The sequence below is a fragment of the Vanacampus margaritifer genome, chromosome 3, assembly GCF_051991255.1.
Source record: "Vanacampus margaritifer isolate UIUO_Vmar chromosome 3, RoL_Vmar_1.0, whole genome shotgun sequence".
Classification (NCBI taxonomy): domain Eukaryota; kingdom Metazoa; phylum Chordata; class Actinopteri; order Syngnathiformes; family Syngnathidae; genus Vanacampus; species Vanacampus margaritifer.
Genome location: NC_135434.1, coordinates 14,916,285 through 14,943,161, shown reverse-complemented (window position 1 = coordinate 14,943,161; position 26,877 = coordinate 14,916,285). Strand labels below are relative to the sequence as shown.

At 39.4% G+C, this 26,877-nt stretch overlaps 2 protein-coding genes across 6 annotated transcripts; one reads left to right on the top strand and one right to left on the bottom strand.

Moving 5' to 3' along the window:
* Positions 1–263: 263 nt before the first annotated feature.
* Positions 264–10,840, bottom strand: ddhd2 (DDHD domain containing 2). 3 transcript variants are annotated; one of them, XM_077561144.1, is made up of 19 exons: positions 10,589–10,840; positions 10,094–10,240; positions 8,246–8,438; positions 7,498–7,688; positions 7,329–7,418; positions 7,123–7,243; positions 6,930–7,019; positions 6,704–6,845; positions 6,382–6,590; positions 6,227–6,294; positions 6,027–6,146; positions 5,851–5,946; positions 5,351–5,515; positions 5,228–5,254; positions 3,758–3,913; positions 3,537–3,639; positions 3,256–3,423; positions 1,638–1,815; positions 264–1,534 (listed from the first exon to the last, which is right to left on the bottom strand). In XM_077561144.1, the coding sequence occupies exons 2-19, from the start codon at positions 10,211–10,213 to the stop codon at positions 1,453–1,455; spliced, it is 2,319 nt and encodes a 772-aa protein (XP_077417270.1). In that variant the 5' UTR covers positions 10,214–10,240; positions 10,589–10,840; the 3' UTR covers positions 264–1,452. The 3 variants fall into 3 exon arrangements, with proteins under 3 accessions (XP_077417270.1, XP_077417269.1, XP_077417271.1); XM_077561143.1 differs by having other exon boundaries at positions 10,094–10,222; positions 10,589–10,839; XM_077561145.1 differs by lacking the exon at positions 5,228–5,254 and having other exon boundaries at positions 10,094–10,222; positions 10,589–10,837.
* LOC144048791 (clustered mitochondria protein homolog) lies at positions 10,073–26,233 on the top strand. 3 transcript variants are annotated; one of them, XM_077561141.1, is made up of 29 exons: positions 10,073–10,269; positions 11,768–11,897; positions 14,218–14,318; positions 15,384–15,555; positions 15,888–16,025; positions 16,112–16,266; positions 16,388–16,542; positions 16,624–16,740; positions 18,193–18,325; positions 18,393–18,485; positions 18,563–18,729; positions 18,821–19,000; positions 20,864–21,295; positions 21,374–21,447; positions 21,519–21,623; positions 21,720–21,820; positions 21,900–22,052; positions 22,454–22,516; positions 22,596–22,828; positions 22,936–23,020; positions 23,135–23,288; positions 23,389–23,528; positions 24,317–24,397; positions 24,557–24,682; positions 24,760–24,869; positions 24,947–25,040; positions 25,113–25,238; positions 25,332–25,405; positions 25,548–26,233. In XM_077561141.1, exons 2-29 carry the CDS (start codon positions 11,843–11,845, stop codon positions 26,089–26,091), a joined length of 4,161 nt encoding a protein of 1,386 aa, XP_077417267.1. In that variant the 5' UTR covers positions 10,073–10,269; positions 11,768–11,842; the 3' UTR covers positions 26,092–26,233. The 3 variants fall into 3 exon arrangements, with proteins under 3 accessions (XP_077417267.1, XP_077417265.1, XP_077417266.1); XM_077561139.1 differs by lacking the exon at positions 10,073–10,269 and adding an exon at positions 10,679–10,989; XM_077561140.1 differs by lacking the exon at positions 10,073–10,269 and having other exon boundaries at positions 11,505–11,897.
* The last annotated feature ends 644 nt before the right edge of the window (positions 26,234–26,877 follow it).

Here is a 26,877-nt window from a genome sequence, read left to right as displayed (position 1 = left end):
GCACTTCCCAGAATTTGAGAAGTCTTGAGATTTTATTTACTGCGTGCCCTTTACTGCTGGAGAAGTGTTGCAAAGTTCTAGGTAGAAACATACTTTATCAACAAAAGTAGCAGCCCCTCTATCGAATGTGCTCTGACACAAAAAAACCTTCAGCACCCCTGCAAACAGCGTTTTTTTTTTATTACGTTCTCTAAAAAAAGAGATGCTCAAATAACTTTTTGCAAACCCACGTATTATTAGTTTCACTTGTGCACTCAATCACATTTAATTTTCATATATGTTTATTTGCATCCAATAAAAATGCTGACATACCTGTGGAATACAAGACATTGTTTTATTATGGCACACAAAAAGAGGTATAAAGAGCCATTATTTTTTGTGCGCATCACCATAATCCCCAAGGGTGCATGGCATAAGCAGACATGTCAAGTATATAACATAACATATACGTCCAGTGCTTCTTTGGAGAGTGTAGAATGCTGTTTACCACAAACAGATGTGGGAAAAGTACTAGTAAACAAGGTGGTGGTTGGTAGAGGGTGAAGAATAAGGATTTCTGAATAGGAATACAAAATTGTGTTATCTTTGATCAACATCAGATTTTGATTGTGTTGATTAAGAGCTTCTCTATATGAATACAATTGTGAAACTTAACTTGAACTGCAGGGGAAATGTTGAGATGATCAAACATAACAGAATTGCTGCACATGTCATACAATGAAAAAAAAAGAAAGAAAAAAAGAGGCAAACTTTTAAATATCCATTCCCCTGATACACAGGAGCGCAGAAGAGAAAGGCTGAATTTGGCCCTTGACTTAATCAAAACGAGTCCTGCAAACATCTTGGTATACATATTTTAAAAGCAAAGATCTAAAATAGATTTAGGATTAAGTGCTTCACACAACCCTGTGTGAATATAATGAAAGTAATGAAAAACTTCGGCATTTTTGAGAAACAAATAGGAGCAGCAGCTATTTTGTTGAGCAGAAAGAGAAATTTGGAACAGACATAGCAAACCTTCAACTTTGCTGAATAAACAAGAACAATATTTCAGTCAACCAAAACAAAACAAAATTGCTATTTATAAAGCTAATACAGTAAGGGAGCGCTCCCTTGAACACTTTGTATTATAAATCATGTTTGAGTAATTCAATACGCTTTTTCTATACCGAACATAAAATCTTCCACAAAATCTAGCAACAGTTGTGCAGTTGTTTGATATGCGGATAGCAAGGAAAGTGCACAGTCAGGGAAAAATAGACAAGAAAAGTGCAACACATAGCATGGTATCAGAATCAATAAGTAGCCACCAACCCCACTTGGGTGATGACTGAAATATCAAGTGACATCTCTGACCAAAAGGCATTCTGGAGGAAGATTGCACAACTTCTGGTAACTGTCCTTCAACCCACCCTCAAGTTCATGAATTGGATTTTATTAAGAAAAATCCAATTACTGTTGAGTCTGTTCCATTGTCACATCCAGTTTGTCATAAATCTCCTTCAGCAGCAACAGAGCGGCATCCTCCGATTCCCTGACAGGCGAAAAATCACAAATGAAAATCTTAACAGGAAAAAGGAAGGAATTAAAGGACAGTTTAAACGGGCGCTTCTTCCGGATATCAATGCACGACTTACCAATAGCAAAGGTGAGACTGAATGGCAAACAAATATTCATTGAAGCTCTCTATGGGTTTTTCCTGAAGCACATAGTCGATCCGTCGGCCTCCATTCAACATTCCCACTTTGATTTCTGCTTGCTCTGCCTGCTGCGGCTGCTCTGGTGATCCTAACGATTCCACATCCTCACGCTCGCCTGCAGGGACAACAGAAACCTTTATTAGATGTCTGCTTATAAGAATTCATCTTTTCGATGACAATGAAAAAAGGCACTGGAGACTAAGTTAGGTTAAGTGACTCGATGACTAATGTGATATGACTTTTTGTCATGTTTGATCACTGAGGACTTACTTAGTATTACATTTCAGTGTTTCCCACAGATTTGAAATCGAATTGGGTGGGTGGACTCCGGCGGTGGGGATGGGAGGCGGGTTGGACGGGAGGTGCGTCTCAGCCCTGTTACTTTGTCTCCTCTAGCCTCACCATCCACAAGTGAGTGACTGCGAACTAACGTTACCTGCGGTATATCCCGTCGCGATATGATTTTTGTTTGTTTTTTTAAATATATTTTTTTATCAATTTTCTTGAAAACTTCTTGGGTGGTGGCCAATTTACTTGGGTGGCCCGCCCAGGTATTAACATGGTGTGGGGAAACCAACCAAACTTATAGGTAAAAATAAAATAAAAAGTTGAAAACAATTGATATAGAATGATACAAGTACACCAATGGGGCCAGCAAGGTCGGGGATGTTAGATTAATCGATTTATTTTTTATTTTTTGTCCAATCAGATTTTAGCCTCCATGTGCTATCATGTTAATCTATCGGCAATCTACACTATTACTAAGCAATGAGATTGTTTCTTTAACTGATCAGATCATCATGTTTGCGATCCTAATTGGTCAGAGTAAATTGCGTCTTTTATTTAAATCACTGACATAATCGTACATACATGCAGTCCTGAGCTATTGTTGAGTGTTGAATAATTCTTCACGGGCTATGTTTATACAAGAAAACAATTAGTAATAGAGGAGTCATGGGTTAGGAGCAAGAGGGAGGCTGAAGCAGTCAAAAGTTACAAAACATTTGACTTGCAACAACAGAAATAAGGTGGCAAACCAGCAGAGTAAGGAAGTAAAAAAAAAAGTTGGCGGTTTCACTGTAGTTGTTGTCTTATTAAGTTTATAAAGGAGGAAACAAGCTCAAATTCAAATGATCAAACAGTCTTTCATGACTTTGTTAGCTTTTGTAAATATAAAACATCTTTGAGTAATTACTATACCTCTTTCGCATTAGAGGCGTGTGACTGCCCTGGCTTACCTTGCGAGTAATGCCTATGAAGGGCCCTGGGCCACTCCATTATTTTAGTCCAAAAGTCCCCCCTTTTTTCTTCTCTCTGAGCAGAGGCACAAACTGCAGCCAATGCTAAGGTTCACAGTAAAATTAAAAAGGGGTGCGGGAAGCAGGTGTGAACACCAGACAGAGTTAGAAGCGAAAGGGCAGGACAATGGCAAGCAGAAAGTGAGGAACGTGAAGACAAGGGGGTTAGTAACACACGTACACACACATGCTTTACATAGTCACAATACATTCCGTATATTTCACAACATACAAAAAAACTCAAAAGCTCAACCTACTTTTTGTCTCCTGCAGGTTTCCCTCTGTTGTAGTTTCTTTTTCTCCTTCATCTAATGGGGGCAATGCAGCAACAGGTCGCCTGGAAAATGACTGCCAAGCTGTCCTTAATGAGCCCAGCACATTATTTTTCAAATCTATGCTCATGCGGGCCAAGCTGTCCTTCAGTTCTAGAAGATAAAAAAAAGAAAAAAGCCTATTTTTAGAATTCTGAACGAAAAAGGTCATGCCACAAAAGCTTTAAAAAAATCAAATCAAATCAATAAAATAAAATAATCCATACCCAAGTGCATCCTCTTGCGACCTTTATGGTGCGGAATTAGCATGGGCTCAAGGTCAACTTCCGAAATAATCATTGGCTCAATCCGGTAGGCTACAGGATCAAACTGTACAACACGAGACAAATTATTTTTGCAATTTAATCAAATAATCAGACATTTATTAGACTGGCTGAGTGTTTGATAACAATTCATAAGGAATATGTGAATATTTGTTGTTGCGCACCGGGTGATAGATGTTATAAAAGCTTTTGCAGGTTGGGAAGCTGTAGTTGAGATCAATGCGTTTAAGTCCCCGGACAGTCAAGAACATTCCAATGGGGGATCCAAACGCAAAAAAAGTCTGTGGCTGGAAGGCCAACTGTGGGTAATCAACAGACACCTGTAGAGAGAAAGTTTAATCAAGATTAAATTAAGTCTTATCAAACTTCAAAAAAAATGATGTAGGTTTAGACCAGGGGTCAGCAACCTTTCCTGTCAGAAGAGCCATTTTAGGCCAAATAGGCGATTTTCTGCCTTTCTTCTTTTGTTTTTGAACATTTTCTTTTCTGCCTTTTTATTCAATTCTCAGCCATTTTTGGCAACTCCAAAGACATGTTATGGTAATTTTCTACTTTTCCTCTTCCTTTTGGACATTTTATGGTTACTTTGTGGACATTTTTAGGTAATTTTACACAGATTACATAGAGAATGTTTTTTTCTTTTTTGTGGTAATTTTTCATACATTTTTAGACTTTTCTACCTTTCTGTCAAATTTCTGACATTTTTGGCAATTTTATGGACATATTATGGTAATTTTCAGGATTTCTTCTTTTGTTTTTGGACATTTTATTTTTTACTTTTTGAATGTTTTCTTTTTTGCCTTTTTGAAAAAATCCATTTCTGACTCTTTTTTTTTTGCCAATTCCAAAGACATTTTATGGTGATTTTCTGCCTTCTTTCGTTTTTGAACATTTTATGGCCACTTTTTAAACATTTTCTTTTCTGCCTTTTTACTGAATTCTCTGCCATTTTTGGCAATTCCAAAGGCACGTGATGGTAATTTTCTGCTTTTCCACTTCCTTCTGGTCTTTTTATGGTTATTTTTGGACATTTTTAGGTAATTTTAAAAAACTTTTTTAAAAATCATCTTATTCATTTTCTTTTATCTAAATCATGAATTCATTTGTAAATTAATATATATATTTATTTATTTATTTTCTACAATTTTTTTAAGAGATCCACAGGTTGCCGACCCCTGGTTTAGACAGTGGTCTTGCTTTGCACACCCTCAAGACAAACAAGGCGCAATAATGCCAAAATTCTTTCAAAGCATGAAGGCAACTTTGAGAGAGAATGAGTGCAGACAAGGAAAAGAGCTGATCACTCATGCAGGACTAGATGAGAACAGAAAGTGAGGGTGGTCTTGGGTTCCACAGTCTGTTACGACCAATAAAACAATATTGATCATAAATGACTATACCAGGGGTCACCACATTTTTTCAAAACTGAGAAATACTTCTTGGGTTCTGATTAATGCAAATATTCTTAGGTAATCACAATCCCAAATCAATCAATTGTGAGCTATTTTTAGAACAAGCCCACAGTTTACTGATGTGCTCATTAGGGGCTACGTGGTGCCAGCGAGCATCATATTGGTGACCCCTGGACTATACTGTGTGTCAAGGCTATCATGTGGACACCACTTGAGACAAACCTGTCCCTTGGCTATGCCTCCACTGGTCTGTCCGGGCAAGCAGGCGGGAGAGAAGCAGGAGGGTGATGCATGAAGGCTCGAAGCAAAAATAATCATTTCCATGCATGCATGCATGCGTGGTACCTGTCCGATGCCCATGTTGAAATATTCATAATCTACAGCGCTGGTGATGGACTGTGTTCTGAGGAACTGGCCCTTTCCGACTGCAGGTCCCGGAGACGGGTTACCAATGTCCCCACAGTGGAGAGAACCTTGTTGCACTCGAGCCAGATGTCCTGCTTTGTAATCCTAATTGAGAATGAAGAAGCACAGGGTCTACTGTGTACTACTCACAACCTTTTCTTTGTAGTCTTTTCGAATGCCTTCGATAGGGAAAGTCAATCAAAAAAAATATGTTCCATGAAGCTCCATGAGTCTAAACACAGTATTCTGATTAATACTGTGTTTGTGGAATATGAGTTAAACAGCAAAATCCGGGGGCGGCCATTTTGCAACTTTCTGTCACCTGAAAATGACATCACAGTTGCTCAAAGCTCAGGTAACGACCAATCACAGCACATTTGTTTCTGAAACTGAAAAGAACATTTTTGGATTGACTTCCCCTTTAAGTGGCTGTGTCTGACCTCTGAAAAATATTTTCTCCTGACATGTTTCAAGATCTTCTTCCGGGGTCCAAGAGGAATTCCTATTTCTTTGAGATCGTTATCTTGGCAAAGAGCCTAAAGGAAGAAAAACAGTACATTATGAAAGCTTACACAAGACAGTACTTTACGTTTGCTTTTCTGTGCTTGTGCATTACCAGTGATTCCACATCTAGGTTTTCTGCCTTTAATATGGGTGAGTATTGCTGCAGGCCCAGTCGGGTGAGAATCTGCTCTAGTGTATCATGGTCCGGATGACAAGGGTCATCAGACAGCACCTTTAATGTGAAGTTATTTTTTGTAAACTCTCTTTTCGGTCCCCTTATTGAGAAAGAAATCATTGTGCACACAACTGTACCTCCTTCTTTGTCAAGTCTTCTGAACCAGTTATCTGGTTGGTGAGCAAGTCAAACAGGATCAATGAACCTATTGAAAGAGAGGTAAGTGGATGTAAAGTGTTTTATTGCTTGAGGTGACTGTCAAATTGACAATAATGTCTTATGTGTTTCTAACCAAGGCTATGACCCACGACAGAAATTTCCCCCTTGAAGTCAGGGTGCCTCTGTTTGAAGAGTGTGTGTAGTCTGTTGATCTCTGAGACGACTGTGTCCACTATGGTCTGACAGTAGGTGGGGCTATTATAGAAAAACAAGTCTAGCAGCGTATCATTGGTGAAATGTCTCAGTCTGCTGATGCTAGGCAGAGTGATCCTATGGATATCCCTGGGAAGTGACAAAAAAAGAACAAAATCCAATGAGTCCGAATTAATAACCTGGCTGAAAGAGAGAGGAATTGTGTTTGTTTGCCTATATTTGGTCTTTTTCTATACACTTACTCATCCACACCAGTGGCATCTCCATGTAAAGCGCTGTGCCAGTTCACAGGGAGGAACTCCACTTTGCCAACCTTGCCCTCTAGCTGAGCATTCTTATAATGAGAAGCCAACAAGGACAGTGACACACTACGGAAGTCATTCACTGGAAAGAAAACAAGACTAGGAATGATTCATTTCTATACAATGCGGAAAAATGCTTGCAAAAAAAAAAAAAAAATAGACCTACCACACTGTATAATGGATCTGAAGCGCAGGTCACATGCAGGACCGATGCCATGGACCATAAACACAAGGTGGTCCACCTTTTCTGGTTCACCTTCAAACAGATAGATTATGAAATCCCAAATACAGCTCTTCTAATAAAGCGGCCAGTGTATGAATGTTACATTATTATTAAAAAACAAACAAAAAAAACATACCATCTGGTATTTCTACAGGGATGTTGTTAATGCCACGTTTGACTGTTCTAGGACGGGTGTTCTCAGATGGCGAGGAGACCCAATCTTCCTGCAATCCTATTGGCTGATAGTGCATTATCAGCTGAAAAGGGAGCAGAGGAAAAGTTAACAAAACGAACAGACAAGATAACGCAGCTGACTGTCAACGTCATAAGTGCAGGAATCACCTTGGGATTGTGTAAAATGACCGTCTCTCCTGTGGGAAAATCAAGCTTCCTTTTCCACTCATCTAAAGTAACTGCAATCATATAGGCGTCCTGTAAAATTGGAACAAGTTCACTATTCCTTATTAAGGAACAGACGAGATGCGAAGGAGCTTCTCCGGTGTCAAACTACCTCCAGACTGTTGCTGAATTCTTCAGTGTACGGAATGAACCTTATGTCTTTATCTCCCTTGTAGAACCACGTGCAGCGGTGAACATCAGTGGGAGCTTGTTCCCAGTATATGGCATAGCGTTTCCTCTCCTTGACATGTACATCATAGCGCTCGCCCTCCACAGCCACCACCACTTCCTCATCATCGCCTCCTAACAACCATGTAACGTTATACATTAGACCACATGCAGGCACACACGTAGAGAGGTCAGAGTGAAAGTGTGCACAAACAGTGCTGCATTTGATAAGCTAGTGGGGTAGATGAGGTCGGTGCCTTGGTCAAGGCCTCTTCGACAGCAGCAGACTAGTAGGAGCCAACAACTAGCGGCCATTTTACATTTGTTCACAGGAGGGCATGAACCGAGACCCCCATCTTGAGTTTCTATTGGACAAATGTCCACCCCCCTAATAAGTTTAGTTTTCATGGATGGTGCAGTGCTACATCGGGGCTAGGGGGAGCTATAGCACCGTCAGAAATCTGTGTAGCCCCAATTATGATAGCCAGCATTTTATTTGATGTTCTAAAATATATTTAGAAATGTGTACATTTAGAAATAATTTTAAACTTCAATTGGGGGTGGCATTTGACAAAATGTTCACTATTTAACTGCAGCAAATAGGGTTCAAATATGTCAAGATTGAATTTCAATTTGTTAGCAGTCATATCGGTGAGTAATGTTGTGTCAAGACACAGTTTCTGCATGCTTACGTGCATTGTCGGCATTCTCTAATTTGTCGGAGTCTTCTCTGCTAAAAGGGAGCCATAGTACATTGTCATCGCCCCGTTTGCAGAAAAACCAGTGAGGTTGCACTTTTTGGTAAGGAGGCGGAACAGGCTCCATGTCGAGCATCTCAAAGGATGAAGTCGAACCAGGAGAGGCTCCATCCACTGCCGGCAACACCTGGAGAAAAACACCAAAAGTGTTGATATGCGAGTCGATAATTATAAATGTCTGAGCTGAGTCTGGTTTGTTCCATTAGGCTCCTAATCAAAGCAACCTGAGAAACCATCCGCCAAAGTAACGAACAATGGACAAGCAAACAAAGCACTGTCCTCCTCGAATCCAGCTTTCCCCTCTTTGTACAAGTGACACAAGTACAGCTTGTGAACAGCCCTCCTTCCTTGAATTTTAACCACTTGGAGCCTTGCACTGCTTGACACACAATCACACAATTGCCAAGTCAGGAAACAAGTCGGGGGTGTGTTGACATTTACAGAAACATGATTATAAATTTGGGATACGTCTTTCCTAAGAGTTTACAGTTGCTAAACCTTGGAGTGTAAATGCAATACCCTGTCACCAAATGTTAACAGTGTGTGAAACCTTAAAGAAGAACAGTATGTGACTTCCATGTATAGCCTAACTATTTTTCCAAGACACAAGGGTAGTGTCTTCATTTTGCCATGCTGTCGTTCAGTGGGTAAAGAATGTAGCAGCTATTTTTGTCCATTAGAACAGGAGCACAACCCAACTCTCACACTAAATAAGAATTACTGAGCACTGAGATTGATGGACCCTAGGGTGGTGTGAATTGTGACAATGGTGAGTCAATAGACTATTTCAGTCCTGCCTGGCACAGCTTTGGAATTGTGCAAGGTGTCAGGAATTGTTGCAAAGAAGCACAGTGTTACTTTTATCAAATGCTTGATTAAGCTTTTCTCTGTGGTCTGAAGCTCAGTCAAGGGAGGGGGAGCATACCATCAGATTCTAACTCTTGCTAGTGGGTTTCTTCACTAATTTGCATATCACTATTTACTGTTGACATAGTTTATATGAATAAAGTGGTGGAAGTAGAACAGATTTGACCAAAATGTTCAGTGAGATTATGAAACTGTGAAGGGTGATGCGTACAAATAAGGAGGGGAATTTGGTGCAACCCCAGGGAACATTTTTGTTGTTGTTTTTTTGTCCTACTAGAATCTATTACAGTAAGTGGCAGTGACGCTTTCAATTATATATATATATATATATATATATCAAAAATTGACTTTAAGGCAAATTGATACACAACAAATCTATTCTGTGACAGATTAAAATAAACGTGTTAATAAAGAAAACATATTTTTTTAAGTTGATCTATATATTTTTTTGATTTGATTTTATGTTAACAAAGATATAATGCTTCAAAGTTATGATGTTATGCAATACCAATATTACAGAACAATGGTATGCAAATAATTGACAAGCACTTAGACCAAATAGACCGAGCATAAGGAAAATATTCACAAACTGGTTCTGACTGCAGCAAAACAAAAGCATATTTTCTGAGTCATACGTAATGCATGAAGCCGATTAATAAACATCTCAAACATTTTTGTGCTTGATATAATATGGTCCGCCGGCCTTGAGTTTGACGCCTGTGACAAAATCTTCAGTAAAACAGTGGGTTTGATTTGGAAAAAAATAAAGGCTGTTCAGTTGCGTGCACAGCACACCAATGTTGAAAATTTGACCCAAACCCCTCCCACTCGTATCAACAAACCTGGCCATCCTAAAATCAACCTAGCTCTCATGGTAGGTTGCATTGCAAGAAAAAGCTCCCCATATGGACTCACCTGGTCCACATGTGTGTTCTCTGCAGTCACAGTCTGATCGGAGACGTTCAGCTGGTCCTCGTCTTTGGAACCAGGGGCAGCCTGAGATAGACCCCCCTGGTCGGCAGAACTAAGGGACATTAGCTCAACCTGGGCAACATAAACGCACTGCTATCTGTCAAACTCAACTATTGGAGGTACATAAATATAAATATGTGTTTACATTGACACAAACATCGTTGCATCATCAGCGAGCTGGGGGTAAAGTACACGTCTATATAACGTGTTGCTAACACTGCAGTTGCGACCTCGCACAGTTGCCAATAGATCACATGTAGCATTTAAAACGCATTTCAATTAAACGTTATTTGTCCACCATCACAGCTTTGAGCCAGAATGTTTGTTTACATGCTAGCTCGGGAAATGCTGCGAGACAGAGAGCGAGGTTTACGAGTCTCGCATTCTTCTTCTTTTTTTGTCGATTGGTACAACAGAAAAGCTACATTTAAAACTCACCGACAACTTCCAGAATGCTACGATGGACAGGGGTCGTATTTGTTACTCTGCTAGCCTCGACTATTTGGGTTAGCCATTAGCCAAGGACGAGCCTACTGTCAAATGGTGCTACCTCCAGGTACACTCGAGAATTTGATAATACCGTTTGAATCGGAATACAGTAGTAGGCATGACACGTTAGCTGGTAACAAATACAAAATACAATAGTTTCTTGATTGGAACTATTTTTGTGATTAATGTTGGTATTAGTGTATTTACTAGATAGTGTTCCAGGAAACCTGCAGTATAAACTGTGACGTGTCACGTGGGCTTTAAATGTACGAGGAGTACCTGAAGGCACCATTCCACCGCCCCCATACTATACGATTACGTCACGAGTGTAAACGTTTTCTGACTGCACGGTGAGTACGGTACTGTAAACGGTGTTTAAATTTATTAAAGTGTTTTATAATCGCAACACTCACCATTATTATTTCATTCCGTAAACATTGTGTAAACAGATTGCATATTTGGGTGTAGAATTAACTTTTACGCTTACGTGTGACTTCTCTGTCATTCCTCTGAGGTGTAAACGTTATGTTTATGGAATCACAGTCCAATTTAGAACGGAGTCAGTGTTTCATGGTGTAGATTTGAAAATGAATGTCAGTAATTCCTGAGTAACCACATTACAAGAAACAGAGCCACACCCATTTGTGAAAGAAAAAAACGCAACTATTTACTTGTAGTAGTTTCATTTAAATATGACTCCATTTAGTCATGCCTTTCACCTAGTGTCGGCACAGTATTTCGAAATGAATGATTCATAAGCTGACTGCTGAGGTCTAACCTCTACCAATCAAAAAGTGCACTTCATTTCCACATTTCCTCCAGGGCTTATTGGATATGGAGTGAAACATACCAGGGTAGGAAAGTGAGCACAGATAGAATGCATAGACACACCCAAGCTAGCTAACGAAGTGTGGGAGACACGCAGAGTAGACTGACTGTGTGGAGCAACAAAAGGGTGGGGCTTTTTTTTCTTTTTCTTTTTTTTAATACTCACAGTAAGAACAGATAAGTTGAGTTTGCAGAACAGAAGGGGCAGGAGTCACAGTCCTACAGTCATTTGCTTTCATTGTGCTAGATCTACAAATCGTCCAGCTGCACATTTTCAGGGACACTTTTATTGCATTTCAGCTTGAAGCAAGGCTGCAGCAGTTTTCCGCATAGTCAAGCCAAAACACAAAAAGAAAAAGAAATCAACGTGCAGACATGAAGGACAAAGTGAGGAAAGGAGCATCAGGAAGAAGTCAAGCCAAGACAAATGGTGAGAGATCCAAACATGCGTGTGTCTTTTCCTTTTCCTTTCTTTTCCTTCTTTTTCTTTGGTGCCTCCCTGTTGAAGAGTGAGAGGGGGTGGGACATTCAACATGCTTCTGCTGCTATGAGTATGTCTTCTTTTTTGTATCCATAGTGCAAATACTCACAGAGGTAACAAAAGCGATATCCAGGACTAAAGGAATCTTCATTCTCGTACAACTTTCTTACCTTTACCACTCCCCTTAGACAAGACGGAGTGGTTACGGTTGAATGTGTGCTGGCCTGTTTACAGGTGAAAGTGCCCTAAGGGCCTTCTTACGCTCCTAAATGTATGGGCACAGTTGTTCAACAGCTAACATCACCACCATCAACAGCTCATTACAAAGTGACGACATGTAACCTTTCAATAAATAAGCTTGAAACACTTTTGATTTGGGGCATAAAAAATAGCTTGTCAACTACGAAGGTTTCTGCAGTAGTAAAGAGGCTGGTGGCTGAATGCCAGAAAAGAGGAGGAAACTTCCTCCAACCAATTGTGAAGAGAGAAGCAGTTCTTTGGGTGCTTTCCAGTGGTGGACTCCCACGCTGACAGCAAAGGGTTTTATGGTAGAACGGGCAACATTCCTTCTAAATGAGTCTGTGCAGCACTTGGAGAAGGTGTAGTAGGATACACATTCATGCATGTATGCTTGACTGCAAGGCTAAAGCTGTGTTTGTGTTTTAGCACTTTGCAGTCTCCACATGCCACTGCTGGGTGTGGTTATCCCTTCAACCCTTGATGACATGAAGGCTGATAGGCAAATTCAACAGGTTTAGTCACAATGTAGGTTATGCATGCTAGGTCCTGCTCTCCCTTGTGTGTGTAAGGGGAATCTGTATGCGTGTGCACGTCTCCTAAAGACACACCCTTTTTTTTCTCTTTTTTTTTTTACATTTGCCTGAATTCACTTTCACCTTTCAATGTGCTTGCGCTTTGGACGAGAATTATGAGTCATACTTATTGCTCATTTATTTGTTCATTGACTTTAGACCAGTTGTTTACAGCAAGTCCCACCTCAAAAAATACTTACAGTAGCTCTTCAAATAACAGCAAGATGACCAATATTAACTCAGTTGGGTCGTGGACATGTGGTAATAAGTGTTAATCAAAAACGATGTAGCGGTTTTAAAGTGTCTTTATTATTATTGTCAGCCGCTGTGCTTTAGTATTGGAAATAAAATAAAAAAAATAAAAACAGTACTGAAATGATCCAAGTAAAATGTATTTTATTGCACAAAATACTGAATACAAATTGTACCTAAATGTTTGAAAACAATTTTAAAAGATGAATTATAAAACTTACTGGACTGTGCTTGGGTGATGGAGGAAACATCGAGCGCAATAACAGGCTGCAACCAGCAGAGGCACTGTTGATTCACTCGTTTGTGGTCTAAAGAAGAACAAGCTGAGTGTGAGCTAGCTAGTAGATAAATTCACACAATGATCTGTATATATTACTGCATGGCCGATAGGCCAAGACTTTTGAAGCCGTAAGGCCACCATAGTACTCCTCTCAAGAAACCTTTCTCGGCATACGATCCTATACATTTACAGTATCGAAATTAGAGAACATTTGAGACAGTACTTAGAAGAAACAGCATGATTTATGATGTTTTAAACTTGTTAAACATAAACAAGAGAACTTCACATATTTTACAACTTGCCTTAAATACATGTATAAATTATATGCTTATTGATGTTAACAAGAGAAAAATGGTATATTTTTTATTAAAGAATTATAACTGTAATTCAACAAAAGATGCCTCTGCCAAATCTAACATTGTGGTCTAAGGAACTGAGCGATAAAAGAAAAAGGGCGTCTTGAACAGCACATACCGTCCACTTGTTAAAAAACATTGACCACCCCGTCACAACCCCCACCCCCACCACCGACCCTATACTAAGAGACTACGACCTGTCTAATCTGTACATTTACGTATAGTTTATACAGTAGTCTGCTTGCGAGATGGGAGGAGTAAATTGGCCACCCTGTGGCTTCAACGGCTTGCACGGGCATGTATGGGCTTATCGGCTATCCAGTAATATATACTGATCAGTGATAATTCCCCTGAGCCGTATTATATTCAATGCATTACTGAAATTGAAACGAGATCTAAAATTCTTCTTCTTCCAAGAGATTTTCTCATTCTGTAATTTCAATATAACAGTTATTCATCTAATTGATTGAATTTTCTCTGCAGTCAATCATGTCAATTAGCTCAAATGTGCAGCACATAATGAACAGAATAAAGACAGATGTGGCTTACTGATTTCTCACACCAAACAGATGTTATCAACGGGAAAGATGCTCCTGCTATCAAGCAAGATGATGACTCATCATTCCCGGTCAAGATCCAGGGAGCAGGAGTTGAGCCTTTTGAGTTTCAGGTACAAAAAAACAGCTACAGCACCTTTTTATAAATCTGTTTTTTATTTTTATTTTTTCCATCTAAGTATGTATAATTATCTTGTGTAATCTTTGCAAAACATGACTTTTACACATCCTGTGCTGTATCTAATCTTGTTAGATTGGTAAATGGACTAGGAATGGATATACCTTGCGTTGGGGCGGAAATGTGATGACTGATGTTTATTTCATATAGCCAAATAAGATATGCCAAACATTAGATCACCATTTTTGGAGAATTCTTTTTCAGGTAGTTTATTTTATCTGTTCAACTGAATTTCATGTGCAGGTGTACCTAATAGTGTGACCACTTAGGTATATATGAGTATATACCTGGGGTCAACAAGCTTTCCTGTCCAAAGAGCCATTTGGGGCCCAAGAAATCAGCAAAAATGTGTGTGGGGCCACAAAACATTTTCCAGATTGTGATGAAGGAAACCGTGTGTTAGTGTTTGTCTGATGTAATTGGGGCCCCAGAGGGCCCTAATTAGAGCTGTACCACAACACAAAAATATGACAGCAGCATCCAATAATTACAGATTCATTTACTTTCTGGATTAACTTTTCTGCCTGGATATTTTTGGCAGCTTTATGGACACATTACGGCAATTTTCTGCCTAAGGCTATTTTTGGACATTTTCTGCCTTTTTGCTATCAATTTCTTCCATTTTTGGCAATTTTATGGACATTTTATGGTAATTAACTGCTTTTCTTCCTTTTTGAAAATGTGATGGTCACTTATTGGACATTTTTAGGTAATTGTTAAAAGTTTGTCATGTCATCCTTCCGGCTCTTTTTCTGTCAACTTAAAAATGTGGACGCTGACATTTTTTTGAATATTTAGTTATTCATTTAAAAAAAATAGCAATAAATATGTTTAAAAAAAAAAATAAAATTCTACTAATTTTGTTTCAAGATCCACAGGGAGCCACAGGAGAGGGACTAAAGAGCCCCATGTGGCTCCAGAGCTGTAGGTTGCAGACCCCTGGTACTGCATATCCATTCATTAAGTGATTATTCAACACTTGTTTATTTTCTGTGCGAAGATTCGTGGATTTTGGCAGGTTCAAGATGCGCTAACGGCTTTGCTCTCGAGGGATGAGGTCGCTCCGCGCTCTAACCTGTCCCTGGCCTTCGCTGGTGCAGCTCTCGACCCCCTTGCAGGATTGCAAACCGTCAAGGGACTTAAACCTGGAGCCATCCTGCGTCTGGTTGAGGGTATAGCATCTTGTTTCTGTCATTGATTTCTCCGGAATGGATTGTATTTACCACAAATATATTGATTGGTGTCAGTGTATGTGCATTTTGTTGTAATCAGTGTCATCTCTGTGATTAAATCAGAGCGTGGTCCGTGTATACCAATATTGTAGCCCTCCAACATTTTGAAATTCTAATCAAATTAACTCATAGGGAACACTGACAGAAATAAACATGCAGTAGAGGCTGCAGTTTTAACTTGCTCACGTACAAATGTTTACTCAGCTGCAACGCATAAGTCAATTTCATGAAGGTTAATGTGATTTTTACACTAATTGCACGTGTCCTTTTAGAGCCTTTCACTGCACGCTCAGCAAGGCACCACTTGGCCCGAGTCCTAGAGCTGTTGCGGGCATCGGGACCTCAGGATGCATTGAGAGAAGGACGTTCGCCAAGCTTACTGGAAACGCTTACGCACGCACAACCACCAGGTGAGCTCATATACTTTACTGTGTGTTCATTTCAGAAGGTCATTGTCGTGATACACCTGTAAAATAATAACTTATTGCTGCTTCAGAAGCAAACGTTCCAAATGGAAAGAACCTAAAACGCTCGGCAAGCAACCCAAAAGCAGACGCAGCCAACAATGATTGCACACCCCCTGAGTACCTCTTGCCCGGATCCTCCGACAGACCACTGATGGCCCTATTACCACATAGCTCCCAGCCGCAGGTAGATACTATACTAACTCCAAGCAAAAAGGAAGAAAAAAAAAAAAAGATACTATACTAACACATTTAACCTGACTGCACAACTCTACTGTCATTAACCTGTTGAATTTTGCTGTCAACAGGTCCCAAGTTACCTCAGGGACTTGTCTCTTAGCTCTTGGGATCCTCCTCCGGGACACAGGAAGCTGCAAGGAGACTTCCTGTACATTACTGTGGTTACGACGGAGGGACAAAGGTTTGACATCACGTCATGTCCGAAAGGTTTCTTTGTTAACAGGTAACAATTTAAAATGGCTTTCAGTTTTATACTATAATTCTACTAGATCACGTCTTTAACTCTTATCTTAATTCATCTCAGATCTACACCAGAAGCATTTGATCCCCGTCCTTCCCAATCGTCACCAGTTTGCCACTGCTTCACCGAGCTGCTCTGTCACATCAGTCCTGCCTTCAAACAAGCTTTTACTAAAAACAGGTAAAACTACAACAGTATTAAATTCCTTTGTGTTTATATTAGAGCTTTCAAACGATTACATTTTTTAAATCAGATTAATCACATCTTGGAATTTTGATTAATCACGATTAATCACTTAATCAAAAAGGCTTTTTTAGCAAAATGTTTTCCCGCCAAATTTAAAGCACACCTGTTATGTGTTAATTTTTTCGACATTTAATGTTACGAGGACGTCTTCCAAAAAAATTATCCACTGCACACGCTCATCCTCCTCTTTTTTTAATCAGTTAATTACGTATATAATTTAAAATGGAAATAATGACCCCAATAGTTTGACATGAACCAATAATCTGAATGTCATACGCAAACATTTATTAAATGCTTTACTTTAATGCATGTAGTTATGTTTATTTCTCAAACACAACGTGTGCTACCATTAACGTAATTATCCGCTGTCAGATAAAGGATCGTTTGCGGTCAAAATTAATGTGATTAATTTGCATTAATACATGATTAATGCGATATTTTTTTGTGATTAATTAATTAGTTAATGCTTTAACTTTGACAGCACTAGTTTATATCAAAACTAGGGGTGTCAGGCGATTACATTTTTTAATCATAATTAATTGCATGACTTCAATAGTTAACTCACGATTAATCGCAAATTTGATATCTGTTCTAAATGTACAATTAAAAAAAAGTTTCATACTCTTAAAAGTGGAAAAAAATTGTAACTAATAGAAATACGGTTGCATGTTTTAGTCATTGATACAGTAATTTAATAATAATTCATTAAAATTGAGTCAAAATAAAAAAGATGTATTGTACCGTAAAAAATGTGTGATATTGATTTATGTTGAGGTCTTTTTTCTGCCACTAGATAATAGTGCATAATTGCATTTGTAAGACGGTGACAGCTCAGTTCATTTTTCTTTTCATATTAAGAGCTATCTATTCTTTAACATGAAGTAACTTGTGAAATTTTGCACATTTTTAAAATTGTAAATACAACTTGACCCCAGTCTCCACAAATATATGCATTATCAATAAATGTGTTACTGCTAAATTTTGACGTGGACGTGTCTGCTGCATTGCGACTGGAATTCCCCCAGTGCAGGCATTCCAAGTAAGGGGCGGTCATTAATCGTGCGTTAAAAAAAAGTAGATTAACCCACAAATTTTGACACCCCTAATCAAAACATTGTGGTGAGTGGTGGTTTCTGAAGATACAAAAAAGGCTTTTATTGTGAAGCCAGACACAAATATAAATGGCAGGGCTAACGGCCATTTAACTTCTTACATGTAGTATTATGTAATAAACAATCGATCACACACACATTGACGTTTTCCGAAAGTAACTATATAACTAGATTATAATCTGAAGCCAAATCGATTGTAACCAGCTAAGTGAAGTTTTACAACTCACAATATTATTGTCTATGTATACTGAGACTGCTTTCTGGATTCTTGAAGGCATCAGATATCTCAAGCAGACATGATGCCTACTCCTTATCAAACCCTGTGCTGGCTCGGTCCCCCCTGTGCAACCCGCACTCACAAAAACACCTTCAGCAGGCTGGGGGTGGATGATCAACCAGCAAACCAGGTTATTCATAACACTGGCAATTATTGAATTCTTAATAATATACTAAGGAGCGTAATTTCTTGTATAGGCTCCAGACTGGAATGAGGAGCTGCAAGCAGCCAGAGATCGTCCACAAACAAGTCTAGAGGAGAGACTGCAGCGGGAAAGAGCTCTCCTGCAGGTAACCCGTAAACATGAAATCAGATGCAATTCTTGTGAGCGTCATCAGGAATTTACACGTTGACATTCTTTTCCCAGGTAAATAGTGCATTTGTGAGGACAGTGTCGCAGGGGGCGGAGACCGTGGTAGAAGGCTTTGCTGAGCCCGTCAACGGTAACCCCGAGGATCCAGCTTTCCTGTTCGGTGGCCTGTTCATGAGCCAGGGGGCGGCGAGTGCCGTGTTTGGTGGGGAGAGGGGCCGCAGGTAAGGACACAATACAAGTGATGATATACTTGTACTATGTAAAAGCCATTATTACGCACAGGTGATTTGATTGAATATTTTTTTATTGCAGGGCTGCTCAGAGATTGGAGCTTAAAGGAGTGCAGGCCTACAGTGATCTGCAGGGGCTGCAAGGATTGCACACTCTACCTACAGCCATTGTCGACTACAGAGGAGTGCGTCTGTCAGCGCAAGGTTTAGCTCCTGGCTTGGAAAGCACAGAGCAGGAGGAGGAAACCGCTCCTGTCTCACGGTACATCCTTTTAATTCTCTTGCATCACATTTAAATCTGCCATCAGTGTGTTTTGTTAACTTTATCCACCAGCTTAATGCAATTACTGGCTACAAGACTTCATACATGATTGTTAAGTTCGCTGTTTGGAAGCAGTAGTGTATGCTTGAAATTAAAGTACAATATTTGGGTTACTGCCATCAGTCCAGCCTTTATCACTTTAGGACAGGGGTCTGCAACTTGCGGCTCTGGAGCTGCATGTGGCTCTTTAGTCCCTCTCCTGTGGCTCCCTGTGGATCTAAAAATAATAATAATAATAATTAATGAATGGTTTTATTTTTAGATAAAATATTATTTAAATGAATGATTTAGATGAAGAAAATAATAATTAAATATTCAAATATTGTCAGTCAGAAATGTTTAAGTTGTCAGAAAAAGAGAGATGAAAGGTAGATGAAAAAGGTTTAATAATTTACCTAAAATGTCCAAAAAGGAAGAGGAAAAGCAGAAAATTAGCATAAAACGTCTATGAAAATTGCTGAATAAAAAAGCTAGAAAAGAATGTTCTGCAACTTGCGGCTCTGGAGCTGCATGTGGCTCTTTAGTCCCTCTCCTGTGGCTCCCTGTGGATCTAAAAAAAAGAAATAATAATTAATGAATGGTTTTATTTTTAGATAAAATATTCTTTAAATGAATGATTTAGATGAAGAAAATAATAATTAAATATTCAAATATTGTCAGAGTCAGAAATGTTTAAGTCAGAAAAAGATAGATGAAAGGTAGATGAAAAAGGTTTAAAAAATTTACCTAAAATGTCCAAAAAGGAAGAGGAAAAGCAGAAAATTAGCATAAAACGTCTATGAAAATTGCTGAATAAAAAAGCTAGAAAAGAATGTTCAAAAAGTAAACATAAAATGTCCAGAAACAAAAGAAGAAATTACAATGAAGAAAATACAATAAAATATCCTTGGAATTGCAAAAATAGTCAGAAAACCTTCAAAAACAATATAATGTCTAAAAACAAAAGAAGAAATCCCCCAAAATTACCATAAACGGTCCACAAAATTGCCAAAAAAAAGAAAAGAAAATATTGATTTAAGAAAATGCAGGAACGAAATTGTTCAAAAAGTAACAATAAAAATGTTCAAAAACAAAATAAATCCCAAAAATGATCATATAATATGCACAACATTGCCCCAAAAAAGTCTGAAAATTTATTTTTAGAAAGGCAGAAAAGAAAACATTTAAAAAGTATCCACAAAATGATGAAAAACAAAAGAAGAAATGCCCAAAATTACCATGGCAAGCATATCAGAAAATTTATAGCAAAAAAGGCAGAAAAAAATGTTCAAAAAATTGCCATAAAATGTCCATAAAAGGAAAAGGCAGAAAATTACTATAATATGTCCCAAAAATGGTCAAAAATGTATGAAAAAAAACAAATGGGAAGGCTGCTGTCATATTGCTGTGTTGTGATGCAGCTCTAATAAGCTCTTAGTACATTAACACTAACACGCCGTTTCCTTCGTCACAATCTTCAAATGTTTTGCGGCTCCAGACACATTTTTGGTTATTTTTTTGGCCTAAAATGGCTCCTTTGACAGAAAATGTTCCGGACCCCTGCTTCAGGGCCACCATACCTCTTGCTTGTGTTCTGAAATGTCTTTCAACAATGTGTGTATGTAAGATTATTGGCTGTAATGTCAAAAAAAGTTTTATGCAGTGTCTACCCAGACTTTAATAGTTTCTCAATGCGCAATGTGTTGTGCTCATAGGGGCTTATTATTGCCATTCCATTATTGATTGCACTGGTGAAAGTGTTTAAGCCTTGGTGGCGGTCTCCTGTTCTGTTTAATTGAATGAATAAATCAACATGTCTTGCAGGGGGTTGCTCTATGGCGTCAATGCTGGATTGCAGGAGTCTCCCCATCGCAGACGCATCCTGGAATTCCTGGCTCACGCCGCCAAAGCTCTTTCTCTCCAGAGACATGTTGTCTTAGCACCCAATGGAAACCGGGTACCGCTGTTCACGTCAGTGGATGCGCAAGGACTGCTGGGGGCTGACGGGCGCTTCTACATATTGGACGTGTTTAGGACTTTCCCAGCTGATGCCAACTACTGTCCGGATTTCGATGGTATGACCGTGAGTGGAGAAGAGAAGCAGAAAGAAAGCTGCAACGGCGCTGAGGAAAAGAGCATGAATGTAAATGAAGGCTGGCCACTGAATTATCAAAAAGATTTTGGCCTTCCGAAGAGTTTTCCTCACAGACTGTGTAGGCTGAGGCCAGAGTTGATGCAGATCTTCATTCAGCATAGGTGAGTTAACCTAGAGTTTATGAATGAACTTTTTTCTTTCTTTCTGTTCACTGTATTAAAGAGTTGTGCTTATTTTAGACACACCCAGTTCACACAGTTTGTCAGGGAGAAATTGGATAACAACGGCGGCTTTGAAGAATGTGCAACAGCTGGTAAGAAGTGTGACTGATTACATAAAAATGGGTGGAAAGTTGACAATTAATATACAGATTTTTGTTTGCAGGTGACTCTCGAGCTGCTGAGGCAATACAGGCTGCGTGTAAAGAAGTGGGCTCCCTTAGCCAAATCATCTTTGAGATGCGATTTTGCCCCAATGTCTTCTCTCCAGGTACCAAGAGAAACTATCATCTGTAAATAAAATTGATCAATTTGCACAAGCGTTACATGACAGGCTATTTTTTTTTTTCTTCTACTGTTTATTCAGGAGTATCATTCCCCAGCAATGAAAGTCAGTCACTGCAGTTACATGAAAAGTTACTGCGAGAAGCTGCAGCCTTCATTATCACTCATCAGATACCAGCCTTTGTACGTACTCCTATTTATTGTGAATTTGCTGTGTAAACCTCCTTTTTAAGAAATTGTTTGCAAATGTGCACATTCACAGGTGGAGCTTTGTGCACAAAGCAATGAGAGCCCAATGGATGGAGCTTCTCTAAAGGAAGCACTACATGAGAAGGGTATCAATCTACGCTATCTGGGCCATGTTATCAAAACCATCAACCAGTCAAAACACAAGGAGCGACTCAGGCATTCAATGGTATGTTTAGTCAACAACATTCAATTAACTCTTTGACTGCCAGACGTTTTCAGAAAAGGGATGCCGTGGGTGCCAGCCGATTTAAGCATTTTTGACTGATCTTTCACGGTCCACAGAAAATGTTGTGTTTGGACTATGGAAACACACATGCTACCAAATGAAAGATTGGACTCTCATCTTTCATCAGAAAAAAAAGTTTGTTTCTACCTTATTCCGTTTTTCAGTAATCAACAATAGAAAATGGTTAGTTTCACCTCTGTTTTGAAAAAAAAACGTCTTTTAACGTCTTTGGCACTCCTCCATAGGATTTTACTAAACGTTATTTAACGTTTTTGGCAGTCAAAGAGTTAAACTAGCCTTGAATTATTATTATTTTTTTTAATTTCTCATGTTTTCACCAGAGAATTGTCATGAGCGAAATATTAATGCGCTCAACAAGGAGAGTCTTCAACAGTTTCCTCCAGGTACTTTTAATTGCTTCAAATTCCTCTTTTATATATTCACATCATGAAATAGCTCAAGTATTTACTGTAATGTTTGCAGGGGGTGGACATGCCTTGTCTAGCTACAGCCGTCAGTCACTTCCTGTGCTGCCTATTGGTCCCGCACTTCACAGCCCCCGCGTTGGGAGAGGAGACAAAAAAGAAGTCAAGGCGCCGTGGCAAGGGGCCCGGGGCCTCTGAGAGTACACCCTGGAGCACGCTCACTGCCACCGAGCTGTGGAACCAGGTGTGCCAGGATGCTGTTGAAACATACAGCCTCTCTGACAGTCTCGGGTAAGAAAGGTCATCATGGCTTTTGTTTGCTCTGTCATAGTTTGTTTGTAATGCAAAAGCTAAACCTTAAGCTAAGTTGCAACAACTGCCATTTTTCTTTTTGACAGTTCTAGTCTGAACCAACTGGTTGAACGCTACAGGCTTCAGAAGATCTCCTTGCTTAGAGAGTTCTGTTTAAAGACTGGAGTACAGGTATTTAAAAAAAACAAAAAAGTAAATCTTTTTTTTTTTTTAAGTGGCAATTGGCTAACAAACTGTCAAAACAAGCTAAATGTAGCTGTTTGTTTATTCATGTGTCTCCACCAGCTGCGATTGAGGGACTACTTCTTTGACAGCCATAATAAAGCTCCCATTGGACCCGACGACATTATCAACATCTTCCCTGTTGTCAAACACATCCAGATGCCGACTTCGGATGCTTCCAAGGCATTTCGGGCTGCGCAAAATTACTTTGAGAAAGGTGGGGCAAGTCAGTCTGAACCCTGCTACTGAGGTGTTTGTTTAAAGTCTTGACCTTTTAACCTCAAACTTCACGCCCCCACCCCCACGCCCAACGGCAGGTCTTTTGGATCAGGCCCATGAACACCTAAAAGATGCTGCATATTTGTTTGGGAGAGTGTGTGATGATCTCCATCCTGAGGCGTGTTATTGTCACAGCCAGCTGGCCAAGTTGGCGTTTCTACAGGGCAAAACTGCTGAGGTAGGCTGCAACTTCTGTCACTGTCCACAACGAAAGGCCACTCTGAAATTTTAATCACACAGTATGATACGAAATGTTGCAAGTTTTGAGGGCGCATGCTTGGCATGCCAACTGCCCGTACGTGAATTGAATGTTCGTATCTCTCCCATGAGCAGTCTCCAAAGCCATTTCATAGAATTTAGCAGTACATCTTAACGAGCCTCACAACCGATACGAATGCACTAAATATTTGATAATTTCAGTCTCTAACTATACTTTTATTTTTGTAGTTTGTTTCTAGCAACTCTAATAAATGTCAGTAAAAATATTCACTTACATTTTGTTCTTTATACGGAGTATTTAAAAAATAATGTTCCATGAATCAATAACTTGAATTAAATATTATACAATACAAATACATACAACTGAATTACATAGTATGCTACTGGGGTATGCAACCTGTGGCTCCCTGTGGATTGCTAAAAAAAAAAAAGTTTTTTTTTTTTTTTTTTTTTACATATTTATTTTTATTTTTTAGATAAAATATTCTTTAAATTAATTAATGATTTAGATTTTTTTTTTAATGAATAATCAAATGTTCAAAGAATATCAGTCCACATTTTTTAGTTGTCATAAAAAGAGGGATGAAAGGTGGATGAAAAAGTTTTTAAAATTACCTAAAAATGCCCAAAGATGAAAAGGAAAAGAAGAAAATTACCATAAAATGTCAGAAAATTGATAGCAACAATAAGCAACGGTCTTACTGGTACCTGGAACATTGTTATTAAGCATCTTTCTTTGTTCCTAAGGCCCGCAGTGTCCAATTGAGAGCAGTGGTAACCAGTGAGAGGGTGCTCGGGTTTGACCACCCCAACACTATCCACCAATATGTAAGTATAAAAAAAAAAAAAAGTTTTCCTTTTTCCACCCATTACTGTTGTCAAATCAAGCAAAAACTACAACTGTCAATATCGAGCAGAGTGTTGATCATCTGATGTATTGCTACAGAGACAAGGCTATGTCACAAGGTCACAATTCTGTTTCCATAGGCCATCTTGGCTGTATATGTTTGCGCTGGAGGGGAGACCAACCTGGCCCAGAAATGTCTGCTGAGAGCACGTCTGCTTCTGCTTACCATCCATGGAGAGGACCACCCATACATTGCTAGGATAGATGTAGGTTATTTCAAAATCATAGGGTTATTATTAACCTAGCGCTATTCTAAATATTTCTACCGTTATTGTCAATGCAGAGTTGTCTTGGCTTGCTCTTAAAAGGAGACCAAGCAGGGAAATACCTAAAAAACGCCCTCAGACTCAATACTTCCTTCTTTGGCCCAAAAAATCTGCACACTGCCCTCACGTAAGATGATGTTTTTGTCATCCTCTATCCTGTCGTTTCACCAAACTCATCACGGTTTCTTTTCCTCTCTTCTGCAGTCAGCATCTGATGTCCCAGTGGCTGTGCAATAAAGGAGACTACCGAGGTGCTATGAATCACGAGAAAGAAGCCCTCGCTGCTTATACCTCCTTGGTCAGCATCGTTTTTTTTGCCAACTCAATTAGGATTCTTTGGAATTAATGCCACAGCTTTTCTCCTCCACAGTTTGATGAGGATCACCCTCAGACACGATGCAGCAAAGAGTTCCTGTGTACAATAACCAAGCAGGCAGTGCAGGTGGAACGCTCCCTGAGACAGGCTGGAGCTAATGTTGCGGAACAAACAGTGGAGGTAAGAAGCTTTTTTTTTTTTTTTTAACATTCAGGGGGAACGATCTGTTAAACTGTGGCCTCTGCTTCTTCTTTTTTTTTTTTTTTTTTTTAGTGCCTGACCCCTACAAGTGAGACTGTTCTGGAGCAGATGGTTCTGGTCACTGGGCTCAGGAAGATTGCTGTCAGGTAATGATGAAAAAGAGCGAATAAATGCCAATCTGAAAGACTCTTTTATACTCATGCATATGAATATTACTTCTTATGTGAATACGCACGTTAGTAATAATTAAAGCAACCGAAATCGATTTAATCATGTGTGTTTTTGTAGTGAGAGGTTCCAGGAGTTCAAGCAGAGACATGCGGAACTGAAGGCAGCCGTGACAAAAGAGCTAATGAGCAAAGCAGCTAACGATCTGATGGAGGTTATGAACGGAATAGAGAAGGAGCCAGCTCAAGAAACAGGAAAAGGCGAGGAAGCCTTGAACAGAGGAAGCCTGGCTGTGGAGGAAACTACTGAGAGTCAACAAGTGGAAGAAACCTCAGTCGACACCGACAGCCAAGCTAATGGTCACGTGATAGAGGAGAAAACAGAAGCGAACGGATGCGAGGCAGAGCCCAGCCAAACGGTGCTTTTGGATGCTGAAGCCAAAATGGAGGATTGTGCTGATGGTGACTCAAATGCAGCAAACGGAGTGGAGGCCACTGAGGAGATGCAATGTGACCAACGAGACCAGGCAAAGTCAGATGAGGTTCCTGCGAGCCCCAAGAGTAAGGGAACGTGGGCAGATGTTGTCTCAAACATGACCGCAGCTGGTGAATCAGGAAGCAATGGTGTGGGGAGTATCTCCGTTAATGGAACGGATCAAGTTTAAAAACAACTGACATAAGAAATGAGTGTAGCAGCCCACTGTAAGATAAACTGAGACATGATGAGCATGTTTTCGTGCTGGGGAATGTCTGTATTCTCCAGCGCTACTTTTCTTTTAACAATAAACTTTTTACCTTGGTGCTTTCTCTCTTTTGCATTGATTTAAACGTAAGTTTCACTCCCTTTTACAGTGCTTTCTCCAAATTTTGCAGCATAACTTTGTGTGATCAAACGTTTAACTGAAATTACTGGTGCCAACACACCCTCTTTTGTACAACTCCTGTCAAACAAATAAAACTGGTATACAGAGGAAACCACACCTGTTTGTACAATCTAAGAAATGCCGATGCGTGCCAAGAAAGGTGCAACAGAAACAACTGCAAATACTATTAAGTTTTGTGTCTTTGCTTATATTTTGTATAATTGACTGCTGATTACAAGAACTGAAGTCAGCGCCAGAAAAGTTCCTGCCCACTTTTCCTCAGTGATAGATTAAATGCAGAAAATGTTACTGTACGCTTCACAAGCATATTACGTTCCCCTTCATCTGACCCTTAGCGTGGATTTTAAACATAGAAGGGCTAAAACATGCCTTGTGAAAATTTAACTGCACTGAAAAACTAGCCACCAGAGGATGCTAGAACTGCACAAAGGGAAATCAACCCGACTTTTTTTAAACAGATGTGCTGCTTTTAATATGGTGACATGACGACAATATAATGTTGGCAGTGTTTTAATGTCGCAATATCACAATATTACCGTTATCGTTACATCCATAGTGACAGGTGGA

Bases quoted from the DNA above. Each gene is read 5' to 3' on its own strand.
- ddhd2 (XM_077561144.1), bottom strand. From the start codon at position 10,213: ATGTCCCTTAGTTCTGCCGACCAGGGGGGTCTATCTCAGGCTGCCCCT. The intron at 6,846-6,929 runs GTAGGTCTATTT...TTTTCTTTCCAG, and splicing joins CAGATCCATTATACAGTGTG to TGAATGACTTCCGTAGTGTG. The intron at 3,914-5,227 runs GTTTGTCTCAAG...TTCTCTCTACAG, and splicing joins GAGGCATAGCCAAGGGACAG to GTGTCTGTTGATTACCCACA.
- LOC144048791 (XM_077561141.1), top strand. From the start codon at position 11,843: ATGAAGGACAAAGTGAGGAAAGGAGCATCAGGAAGAAGTCAAGCCAAG. The intron at 23,021-23,134 runs GTATTTAAAAAA...TGTCTCCACCAG, and splicing joins GTTTAAAGACTGGAGTACAG to CTGCGATTGAGGGACTACTT. The intron at 23,529-24,316 runs GTAGGCTGCAAC...TTTGTTCCTAAG, and splicing joins TACAGGGCAAAACTGCTGAG to GCCCGCAGTGTCCAATTGAG.